We start from the raw sequence: 11,984 nt of genomic DNA on the forward strand, positions 1-11,984 counted from the left end.
GAAATGTTCATGGATAAACAGGAGTAATAGGTTATCTAATATTTTACTTTATATCCAAATAAAAATTACATTCCCCACACCCTCTACTGCTACTTTGTAGTTAGCGTATTTATAAAACATGGGCATTTTAAACTTATTTAATCACCTAAAACATAAAATCTGCAAAATTGTGAACCTGTGCCCAGCAGGAAAAAACCCTCACAACTGAACTGACTGGTACATCAAGGTAAAAGTCAAATGATGGTTCATTATGCTGTGAACTAAGAAACACACATGTGCTTTTAAGTTTTTAAAATGCTTGTTGATGTGTTTTCAGGGATGCAAATTCATGCACACGACTTGAAAAGGGGTTCAGTGGTGGGGAAGAGTGGGGGAGGGAGAAATCAAAACATGGTTGATTGCAGAGAGACCTTTTCACAGCTTGTACACATCCCCTCAGTCTTCAGTCTAATAATTCCCTGATGCAATGAAACCAGAGGATGTCAAAGCGATGCCGCATACCCTGAACTGTGTCCCAGTAGGAGGGAGGCTTTAAATGAAAAGGTCACATCTCATCCACCTGTTAAAGAGCAGATGCCACATCAGAGCAATGCTTGGCAGTGGGAGCAGGTATTGGTACTGGGCGCACAAGATGAGCTTGGCATAGGAGCAGGTATGGCTATAAAGCTCACGCACATGAACTCACAGACACTCGGCTACAACGCAAATACACACACACACAAAGACACGCGTGCAAGATGCCTGACCCCTCTCCCTAGGAATGAAAGACACGGGCAGAGAATAGAAACAGAACCTTTTCCAGGGATGATCACACTGGCAACACAAAAGCCTCGACTGTTGATGTTGCATAAAGGTCGGAGCTGTTGTCATGGGACTTCACTTATACAAGACTGAACCTTCAATCAGACCAGGAGATATTTGTCAAACAGGACACTGCTGTGACTCCTCAGTGGTGAAAATAAATGCCTGAGGATTTTCATCCTGTGTGGGCTTTTTTTTTGTATTTACACAGTATACACCCACAGGTACATGCAGGAGCATGAATGAACATCCACCCACACATAAACACAGTACCTGGATGCTGCTATTTCCACTTTACTCCTCGCAATGGCTGCAGCCCTCTGTGCCCCCTCCACAGCCCGATCTACCTTCTCTTTGGTTTTGGGGTTCTTAAGAGGAATCAACTGCTTTCTTATTCCACGCACCAGCACATTATTTTTGTACTTCCCTTCTTCTTTGGTGCCGTCTGGGAAAACCGTGCACCCGTAACCATGGCGCTTATTGTTAAGCCATTCTCCTTCATATTTCATCCCGTTGGATCTCTCTGATACACCAAATCCATTGCGCTTGTCATTCTTCCACTCGCCCATGTACGTCTCAGTTGTGGTGGCGTCCACATGGTCCTCCTGAGGTAGGTCCTCATCTGGCAGCTCGCCATCACCGATGGATATGGTAGAGTTGGCATCGCTTGAACTGATGCGGCTCATGGTGGCGTCACTTCTTGCAGAGCTGCGCTTGCTGGAGATTGAGGTCCGAGAGTCAGACTTGCGCAACTGTCGCAGGCTGCCAAAGAGCGAGCCGCGGCGGAACAGGCCCTTCTTCTTGCCGGTGACAACTTCGCTGTCCGAGTGGAAGTTGAGGACGAAGCCACCGCGGCTGCCCGTTGGAGTGTCTGCTGGGGAGGAGAGGTCCTGGAGCACTGCACCATTGCTCTGCTCAGAGCGCAGGGAGGCCATAGACGTACGGAGTGGAGAACGGATGACAGTGGCCATGCCATAGGGAACACTCTGACGCACACCATAGCCGTGTCGCATACCACCCATCCATTGGCCTTGATAAGTTCCTGAGTAAGAGGAAGGTATAGATCAATGAGTAAACACTTAGTCTCAATCGCTACTTCGAGCCTATAATTCTTCATGACTTTGTAAACTAATATTAACTATAAGATAATGCTTTAAGCTGAGGTGACCTTGTCATTGGTAAGTTGTGACTGGTCAATAGGGCACAAGTATAGCAACGACATGCATTTACTATAAATATCCCTAAATTTGATTAGAGCATTGTGTTGTCATCTTCAAAGTTTGCCCCATGCGCAATGTGTTTTCAGCTAATACTTCAGTTTGCCTATATTTAATTTGCTAACCAAGCTGGCTAACTAACACTAACATTAGATGATAACCTCCACAAACCAGTGGGGTGACAACAAGCTGGTTATGTCCATTTTCTATTGCTTGCAATAAAACCGATGATAATCTGTGATTATATACATGCCTGAAAAGCTCATTTCGTTTTACAACAACTTTAAAGCCAAAGCAGGGTAAAAAATTTTTAATAGGCTACTCATGGTCAGAAGAAAGCTCCTCTGTGCTCCTCATGCACAACCTGCGTGTTGTTGACCAGTAACTTTCTATATCAGCAACAAGACCTTGAAGCCTTGCTTTGTTGGTGCAGGAGTATGTCAGCTAATGAAATGTTTTTTCTCCTTCCACTCAGATATGGGACTGTGAGCATAGCTAACCCAATCACAGAGATTTGATTAAGGTACAGATACTAAAGATCGCTTGGGATGAATGTGAATCACTTAGCCAGGGGCCTATTTTCAGGCAGCTACTAACTCCCCCACTGACAGTAGGCACATTCACCACCATCCGTTTGTCTGTGACGACAGGGAATTGCTATGAGTCACATAATGAGGAGAATACTTCATTAATCCCATTTGGTGCTGCTGAGCCCAATGAGCAGGTTGTCGGCCTACCCTACTGTTGCTTCTTCAAAGTGTCATATTACAATCCTAAGCCTAATAATAAGAAAGGCTTGTTAATCCAGTGCCTGAATCTCATTCACCAATGCAATGAAATAAGCCATAACAGTCAGATTCTAACAGAAAATGATATACTAGTCAGGGGAGGAATTTAGATGGATAAACAGGGTGAGATTAACAGGCTGGCTCTGTGCTGCAGTTCAATTTGGTGACCCTGCAGATCAAGTTATCAGGATGTTGCGGAGTCAGACAGCCAGATGTTCTGTAGATCCTCTAGGATCAGCTGATTCCCAAAGCCCAGCCCTCTGTAACATCATATGTGAGGCATTTATTCTGCACCATAAGGCCTCCATTAGGGGAGGATGATGCTCACAAATCACCCAAAGACTTGCTTGTTTTATAACAGGAGAGGCCTGAACAACAGGCAAGCGCTTGTTTTTTAGGCTTCCTGCGATCTTGTCTCCCTCATCAGACACAGGTCCTTACATAAACGCAATCTGTGAACACACCAATGATTAGTGAGATGACTGACCTCTCATTTTCAGCAAGTACAAGTCCTGTGTGGGACTTAGCTCTTTCCACTACAGATGTGTGAGTTCTTTAGTCTAGACACATGAAGAATAACTTTAAATGCTACCAAAAATGAGCACCTTCTCGTGCTTTATACACATTACACTTCATTTAAAACGGGAGCATGTGCACCCTTCAGGACATGTGTTTTTATAGTTAAGGTTCAAAGGGAGAAAATGACAGTGAAGCAAGTGATTTGAGTTTGAGTCTTTAATTGACTTTAAATGGACTGATTTGCTTTCCAAACTCCTTCTCCGGGAGGCATGTTTCCAGTGAGGAGCAGTCACTCTCCTCCCACTGTCATATGAGGAGCAACCGGTAGTTGCCAAAAGAGATGTCCCTTGGAATAAAATAGGAACCGTGATCTTAAACGGTATTCGAAAAGTTAACGTTACCACCGGGGTAAAGAGTCAGTTATGCTGGGTAAACGACGAGGTGACTGACCACGATGCGCAGTGCGCAATCTCAGTTTATACTCAGCTCATATCAGATGGAGATTCACGCGCTGGTGTGTTACAGTGAGCCTTCCTCAGTTTGAGTCTGAGCATCCTACACACGAGCTACATAACACATTACCACTCACCGCCGTTAAAGCGACATGCACGCTAAACAAGCGATGTGCCATATCTATTAAAACCTGGTGCCTTACCGCCATCTCCATAGGTTTCGATCCCATATCCATCCTGTAGACCGTTGCTCCAGGTCCCGTCGTATCTAGCAGGTGTGTTGTGGCTTTGCCGGACGCCGTACCGACCCTTAAAACCATGACTCCACTCTCCTCGATAGATCCACTTTCCTTTATTCTCCACACCCAGCCCATGGCGCTTCCCCTGGGACCAGTAACCCTTGTAGGTATTCCCGCTGGGCCAGGTGTACACGCCAACTATTTCAAAGCCGTGCGACCAGGACCCGGCGTACTCGCCTTGGCCCTTGGGTCCGGTGCAGATCCCATGTCCGTGGGCTTTGCCATCCTCCCACCCCCCGCAGTATGTGCCACCATCGTCGAAGTCAAACCTTCCGCCCGTCATTCAGATATAGACTGGAAATAAAGCAGATGGTGCGCTGCTGCAGACTCAGGATTCTCCAGGACCTGGGCTGGAGGATCCAGGACCGGTGGTGTGATGAAAGGATGAGCCAACAAGATGATGACTACAAGAGCAAAAAATAGGAAGGTGAGGATGGTGGACTGGCGCTTCCAGACACTGACATGTAATACAAAAGGCATGCGTAACGGTAAGTGTAAAGGTATGAATGGTGGGCGTCATTTACCGGAGGCGCACGCTGGACTCTCCGCTGTGTGTTGCTCGTCTCCCCCCTCTCACCCACTGATCAAAGGAGGGAGAGAGAGAGAGATGTACCGAGCCCCTGTTGAAGAAAGGCGCTGGGCCAATCGCAACGTCACGCCACAGGGACCTCCCACTCTCCTCCTCTCCCCCCCTCCGCAAAGCGCCCGAACGCCTCAACTTCGCCAAAATAACGCGCTACTGCCAAACTTTACATTTGAAAGACCCGCCTCGCTTTACACAGACTAAATTCCTCAATTATCACTTCCCATAATGCCCCCATTACAAAAATATAAGCTCGGTCACATATGATTCAATCCTCACCCATATTACATAATATTATTATATGGCCTATTTTGTGAGGCGATGGTCTGATGCTGTTTTAGACAGTCATTCTTTAACACACCCATCACTTTTCTCTTGTATTCGATACGCATCCTGGATTAAGTAGCCATATACTTTGATTTTCTAAATTAAATATTAATATTATTATACTTATTATATTATTTAAAAAAAGATCAATCATACGCTGGGCATGCATTTCAGGCAACAACTCCTGATTTCATAAGTATTAAAAAATCAATTCTAATAAAAATGGTTCAATGTATTATGTAGAACATGAAAGAAACCAGTTTAATTTACCTGCGTTTAATGAGTAAGAACCAGTATCGCTTTATATTATAGCACTGACTTAAAAACAAAACAAAAAACACACATCAGTTTTTGTATCAGGCTGATAATATTCAGACTCGAGTGCACCAGTAGCAGCCACAGTGTTAGATAACAGCGACCTCTGCTGTACCAGCGTATTCATTGCACTGCCTCGGATGAGGAAGGGTGGCCTGTGACGTAGTAAAGGATTGAACTGTGCACTTTAAAGGGTGTTATTTGTTGTCTGACTTTGTTAATTATTATACTTAGGATTTTAAATTTGGCACCATAGTTGTAGTTTTTTTTCTATTAATTAAAAGAAACCCTTAGTAAAATATTTCAACTATGCTAGTCTCAACAACAAGGAGCAAGAACGTGAACTAGCAGGGAGGGGGGTAAGGGTGCAAGAGAGCGCAGGTATACAAAAAGAAGGAAAAGCGCAGGTTTCACATGAATACCAACACCTGAATGCGAGAATGTAATTAAAAAAATAATTACTTTTATCTTTTAATTTAAAATAAATACATAAAACAATAATTTCGCGTTACACTCCGAGCCAGAGGGGGGAGTACTTTGTCGACCGCGACGCCCCCTCCTACAACAGTAACGGATAAAATGGCGTCCGAAAACAGCTCTGAATCTCAAGATGAGAAAGCAGCTCTTATAAACCCGGACTCAGAGCAAGATGTTCATCAGGAGTGCGGCACAGTCGCAAAACAGCGCGAATCCAAACTGACGCTGTATCACTGGACGCAGTCGTTCAACTCTCAGAAGGTGAGCGTCATTAGTCTTTCAGCACCACAGTTTAGTGGACAGCTCCCCATAACGGGGTTAATTATGACACTGTAGGACTGCAAAAACAGCCCTGCTGCTGTAGATGGTTTAGGCTTTGTATAAACCCGTTCCTCTTTGTTTTTTTTTAAATCATTAAAACAGTTAGTAGCTTGACTGCCTTTCAGCTCTGTCACGTGTAACAGCAGCTCAGCAGCACATTTCAGTGTATAGACATGAGTTTTCCGTCCTTCAGGGTGTTTCTCAGAAATACAGCAGGTTTTCAGACAAGCTTATTTTCACTTCTCATTTCCATTACTTCTTAACAGAATCATAAGGAGGTTCAGCTTCCTCTCAATCCACCCACCTAACTATTCATGCACTTTTGCTGTAAAAATGCATCTGTAATTTTTAATTAAAGGCAGGTGCTGACTGGATAAAAGAGAAGCCAATGATTTATTTGAAAATTGTGGGAGGAGAAAAGAGAGCAAGATTTTATTGGCAGGGAAATAAAAACAAGCTTCCTCCACAGTCCCAGTCACAATAAGTTGTTGTTTTCCAGGTGCGTCTCGCCATAGCAGAGAAAAGTTTGCACTGTGAAGAGTACGACGTGAGCCTTCCTCTCAGCGAGCACAATGAGCCGTGGTTCATGCGTCTGAATCCGGGTGGTGAGGTTCCAGTCTTAGTTCACAACGACAATATCATCTGTGACCCAACGCAGATCATGGACTACCTGGAGCAGAACTTCAATGATGGTGAGATTGATGCATATGTAGCTGCTGGTCCCTAGAGGAGCTGCAGCCCAAAGCTCTCATTTATGACACCAAAACTAAAATATTATATCAAGCTTCAGCTTCTTAGAACCTTAAAAGGGTTCATTTCATTGTATTTTCTGTCTGCTTTTATGCATTTCCTTGTATCACACATTTGTTGATTTTTCAATAATTTCATTGTTTTTTTTCTAAATTTTTATTTTCCCTTGGTGTGCACTGATCCATAATAGCTAAGGGTCTGCATCAAATCACCTTAGAAGGAAAGGACATCTGGTAAGCATGAAGTCATTTAAGGAGATACCCAAATGTTTTTAAATCCTCAGGGAAGAAAGTGAACATAAAGGCTTTGCTGTCATCATGTCTTCTCCCTAACCTAAGTCAGTAGTGTATAAACCCATAAAAACCCCCCATAAGAAACAAAAATATTAAATTCCAAAATTTGATCCTTTTCCATGACTTGTTTGTCTCCAGAGGGCACTCCGAGGCTGGTCCCAGAAGAGGGCAGTACCTACTACCTAAGAGTGCAGCACTACAGAGAGCTGCTGGACTCACTACCCATGGATGCCTACACCCATGGCTGCCTACTCCACCCTGAAATCACTGTGGACTCACATATACCAGCATATGCTGCCACATGTGTACGAAGTAAGACGATCTGAGCCTCATAGCTGTACAATTTTCAACTGAATATCAAAGAGACTGTACACTATACCCTTAGTTATCCTAAATCAATTTCTGCCTTCTGAATCATTGTACTTAAAATCAGATAAAAGCTAAAAATATATATTTTATAACTTTACATTGATGTGCAATGTAACCTTTTTTATGATTTAGATTAAAACCTCTCATTCGCACATGTTGATACTGGCATTTCTTATTTCACTGTAAAACTCTGTAATAGTGGGATTAATTTTGTGCCTCATCATGTCTAATATTTTTCTTATTACTATTTTTTGTGGTGACAGCACAGATCGGAAGCACACAGTCAGAGCTGATGAAACTGGCAGAGCAGAACCCAGAGCTCAAAGACGCTTATATAGCAAAACAAAAGCGCCTGAAAGTAAGTTACTCTAATTACCAGAGAGCCAAATGTCTTTATCAAGTGTCCAAATGAGCCTTGGCTATAGAGACACACTGTCCACAGCATATTTTTGTTAAGTAATTTACTACAAATTATGTAAGAGTCACTCAGAAGTACACTGAGTAGTGAGATTTCAGACACCTACTAATCCTCTGTAATTTAGTGAGTGTCATTATGCCATCTGGTCTTGCATTGCAAGAAGTGTACAACTTTATTTTTGTTCCATTTTGCAATTTTTAATAAAACTTTATAAAACACATATCAAATAAATCTGGATATTTATAATTGAGCTATTCATATATATTAGAGCCATTTCTTATATTTTGTAATTTGGTAATATATTGTGTTATTTAATTTAGTTTAGCCTGTCACGGTTCTTATTGTTTTGGAGCAACTGTAACCACATAATTTTCTTAGGGGTTAATAAAGTATTCGGATTCTGAAATATAAGTTAAAGAATTCAGACAAACAAAATAGTGCACATCAAATGTAGTCAACCATAAAGTAAACAGAAGCTAACTAATAAGCTAAAGAAGTGGTAGCTAGCTAGCTAGCTTTAGCAATACTGCTGTTAGTAGACTCCTAATGTAAATATGTGAAATGTAAATGTAAAATGTAAAAACTTACTTTTTTCCCCACACATGCAGTATTATCTGCAGCAGAGGCCTTTCATTTTTGAGGAACCAACCTCCTTGCTAATCATGTTTATTTAATCACTAGGCAGATGTAGCTAACTTCCGCAGTAGCATAAGTTTCAGTTAGAACAAAAAAACAAATAAACCCAAAACAAAACAGATAAACCAAAAAACTAGATAGACCAAAAAAATTAACATTTCAAAAAATGCAGTGACACTGTAAAATATAAGTAAAAACAGAATGAAATGTTTTGCAAATTTTATAAACCCATATTTTCATCAGAACACAAAAAACATAGCAATTGTTAAAAATGAAAAAGAAGAATACTGGCCAATTTTGAATTTGATCGCAGCAACACGTAAACAGAAAACTGTGTGTGTCATCCACTCTTTTTAATAACAGTATGTAAATGTCTGGGAATTGATATGCACAGCTGCTGGACCTTTAGGCGAGGAATGTTGTCCCATTTTTGTCCTACAGAGGATTATAGCTTCTCAGCAATCCTAGATCTTCTTCATCACATTTTTCATTTCACTATACATCAAATATATCTAATCACGGAAAGATCTGGACTGCAGGCAGGCCAATTCAGCACCCAGACTCTTCTACTACAAAGCCATGCTTTTGTAATAGACACAGTATTTGGTTTAATGTTGTCTTGCTGAAGTTTGCAAGGCCATCCCTGAAAAAATATTATCTGGATGGGATCATATGTTGCTTTAAAGCTATATATGTCTTTCAGCAATGTTGGTGCTTTTCCACATGCAAAGCTGCCATTATGCACCCCCATGCCATCATAGATGCAAACTTTTGAACCGAGCGCTGATCACAATCCAGGAGGTCTCTCACCTCTTTAGTCTGAAGGACACGGTGTCTGTGTTTGCCAAAAAGAACTTCACATTTTCATTCATCTGACCAAATAACAGTTTTCCACTTTGCCTCAAAGAAGATGGCGGTATTTCTGGATTATGTTCACATATGGCTTCTTCTTTTCATAATAGAGCTTTAATATGCATTTGGGAATGTCACAATGAACACAGTGATTTCTCTTTCCATGACAGAATCCCCCAGTTCTTAATGCAGTGCTGCCGGAGGACCTGAAGATCGCAGGCATCATAAAATTGATTTAAAGCTTTTTTCCTGATTCTCTGAATATTTTGATGATGTTATTCACTGTAAATGATGATAATAATGACACATTACTTTTATAGCCAGTCATGTTATTGACCCTCTGCCAGTTAACCTGATTAGTTAGTCTTTTCTTGCCCCTGTCACAACTTTTTTGAGATCCGTTGCTGGCGTCAAATTTTAAATTAGTTAATATTTTTCATAAAATAGTAAAATGTCTCAGTTTAAATATTTACTATGTTTTATATATTATGTTATGAATAAAATATTTAGTCAACGATAGTTACAGTTCTAATTTATTCTGTTTTTATTTAACGTTTACAGCATCCCAGCTGTTTTGGACTTGGAGTTGTACCAAAATGAAGACATTACAATCATTCTGTGTTGTAGCGGCCTATCTGATCATTTTAGTCACTTTCTGTACGTCCACTTGAAGTAAATATACGCTATGTGTTTATATTTTCTGTAGTCCAAGTTATTTGACCATGACAACATGAAGTACCTGAAGAAGCTTCTTGATGAACTGGAAAGTGTGATGGATCAGGTTGAGACAGAGCTACAGAGAAGGGTGGAAGAAACACCAGGTAGCCACAGCTGTTTGTCACATAGCAGATACTGTATTAATCAGTCAAAATTTGAGAGCTGTAGCTTTTTAAATAACATGTAGGATGCTTTTCTTATCTTCTTGTATTTCTTATCTTCTTGTATATTCTTATCTTCTCCTTCCTCTTCCACTTGCAGAAGAAGGCAGCCAGCCCTGGTTGTGCGGTGACTTCTTCAGCTTGGCTGACGTCTCCCTGGCAGTCACCTTACACCGGCTGAAGTTTCTCGGCCTCTCTCGTCGCTACTGGGGCAACGGTAACCGCGTGAACGTGGAAACATACTATGAACGTGTGGTGGAGCGCCCAGCCTTCAGGAGAGTACTGGGCCACGTCAACAACATCCTGATCTCTGCTGTCCTTCCTGTGGCCTTTCGCGTGGCCAGGAAGAATGCACCGGCTATTGTTGGTACCACTTTGTTGATAGGCGTTCTAGGAGGAGCCACATACCTCGCTTTTCTTTACATGAAGAAGAGGCTGACTGCCTTCAGCTGAGGGAAACTGAATTGGTTTGAGACCAAAGAGGGGTTTAAACAAACTCAAAGTGTCTAACGCTATAACACCCAGCATACGAGCAATTAATAAACATATGTTGCCCGAAATTGTTTTTTTGGGATGCTGGTTGCACAAAACATACTGCTGCATCACGCACCAAAGGATTAATTAGAAAGTCCAGCCAGTGCTTTCGCATGTTTTGCCATTAATCAAAGGTGCCACATCTGATGAGTATGCATCTGGATAGCACTGTGCATATTCACCAGCAACGATTTGATAGGCAGTATGAAAAGTATGCCAACATATACAAATGCTAAAGTAGTTGGTCTGAAACAGATAATAATGGAAATATGATTGGGTCTTGCATCAAAAAGGCCATTTTAATAGGCAGATTGTTTTTACAGCACATGTGGCTGCACATGAATGCGCCATCCCTCTTCGGAAGAATCTGGACCATCCAATCATAACACAGCAGTGACGCAAATATTAGGAAATACGAGTAGACTTTCATACTGTAGCTAAAGTGATGAAAGCAATTACTATCTGAAAGCAACATATTTATAAATCCTGCACAAAAGGCATACTTGATATATATTAATGAACTAAGATGTGCACAAGCGCTGAATAAAGGCATCATTGTGTGTATTTTTTTAAATTAAGGATCAGTTTTGCTTAACGTGTGCTTTTCATTTGCTGTTTAATTAATGGCAATATTTGCATGTTAGGAAAATAAAATAAATTAAAATCTCTGTGAGCAACTTTTTCAAATCTACATAGGAAGCTGACCTACATTTTCACTGTATCCCCAGCCTTCACATCTGCATATGTTTTTCTGTATAAATGATGCTTCCGTGTTTGATAGATTCACCGCGTAACGATGGTCGAATGAGTACTGTTACAGTCAATATGCAGACCATCCTTTTCAACATCTGTCTAAAATTAAACTGCTCCCAAACAACCTCTAGTGTTCCCTGTCATTCAAATATAATTAGGAGTGCCATTAAAAATTCACGGCACACCATCGCTTAATAAGCTATCGTATATCCTACAGGTTTATTCAAAGAGAAAACAGCTAGAAACCACTCGCATTTCCCAGAACCTGGATGCAAGTCAACATCTACAGTAATCTGTTTGCCCAGTCGCAACCTCCAGGCCAACGCTGACATTTAACATATGCTCCCCTTTGATTTAAACTCCTCCTCACGTGAGCTCAGCCCCCACATAAAACAGACACAT

General features: G+C 41.5%; 2 protein-coding genes across 2 annotated transcripts in view; one reads left to right on the plus strand and one right to left on the minus strand.

Moving 5' to 3' along the window:
- The window catches only part of jph1a (junctophilin 1a), a 34,486-nt gene extending 29,817 nt beyond the window's left edge, over nt 1–4,669 (minus strand). Inside the window, exons 1-3 of the mRNA XM_085287292.1 lie at nt 4,601–4,669; nt 3,981–4,480; nt 1,075–1,843 (exon numbers count right to left, since the gene is read on the minus strand). Coding sequence (XP_085143418.1) covers nt 1,075–1,843; nt 3,981–4,359 — 1,148 coding nt within the window. The 5' untranslated portion in view covers nt 4,360–4,480; nt 4,601–4,669. The remainder of the gene's footprint in view (nt 1–1,074; nt 1,844–3,980; nt 4,481–4,600) is intronic.
- Nucleotides 4,670–5,784: 1,115 nt separating this feature from the next.
- gdap1 (ganglioside induced differentiation associated protein 1) lies at nt 5,785–11,707 on the plus strand. Its single transcript, XM_085287293.1, has 6 exons — nt 5,785–6,039; nt 6,599–6,791; nt 7,281–7,454; nt 7,775–7,869; nt 10,124–10,238; nt 10,396–11,707. The coding sequence occupies exons 1-6, from the start codon at nt 5,881–5,883 to the stop codon at nt 10,746–10,748; spliced, it is 1,089 nt and encodes a 362-aa protein (XP_085143419.1). The 5' UTR covers nt 5,785–5,880; the 3' UTR covers nt 10,749–11,707.
- The last annotated feature ends 277 nt before the right edge of the window (nt 11,708–11,984 follow it).

The sequence above is a fragment of the Mchenga conophoros genome, linkage group LG9 (assembly GCF_057382185.1).
Source record: "Mchenga conophoros isolate Kocher_MC1m ecotype Shallow Benthic linkage group LG9, M_conophoros_male_GT1.1, whole genome shotgun sequence".
Lineage (NCBI taxonomy): Eukaryota > Metazoa > Chordata > Actinopteri > Cichliformes > Cichlidae > Mchenga > Mchenga conophoros.

What these genes read in the sequence shown, in the direction of transcription:
- gdap1 (XM_085287293.1), top strand. Translation starts at nt 5,881, where the DNA reads ATGGCGTCCGAAAACAGCTCTGAATCTCAAGATGAGAAAGCAGCTCTT. An exon ending in GGAGCAGAACTTCAATGATG is followed by an intron (nt 6,792 to 7,280) that starts GTGAGATTGATG and finishes GTTTGTCTCCAG; the next exon opens with AGGGCACTCCGAGGCTGGTC. An exon ending in TGCTGCCACATGTGTACGAA is followed by an intron (nt 7,455 to 7,774) that starts GTAAGACGATCT and finishes TTGTGGTGACAG; the next exon opens with CACAGATCGGAAGCACACAG.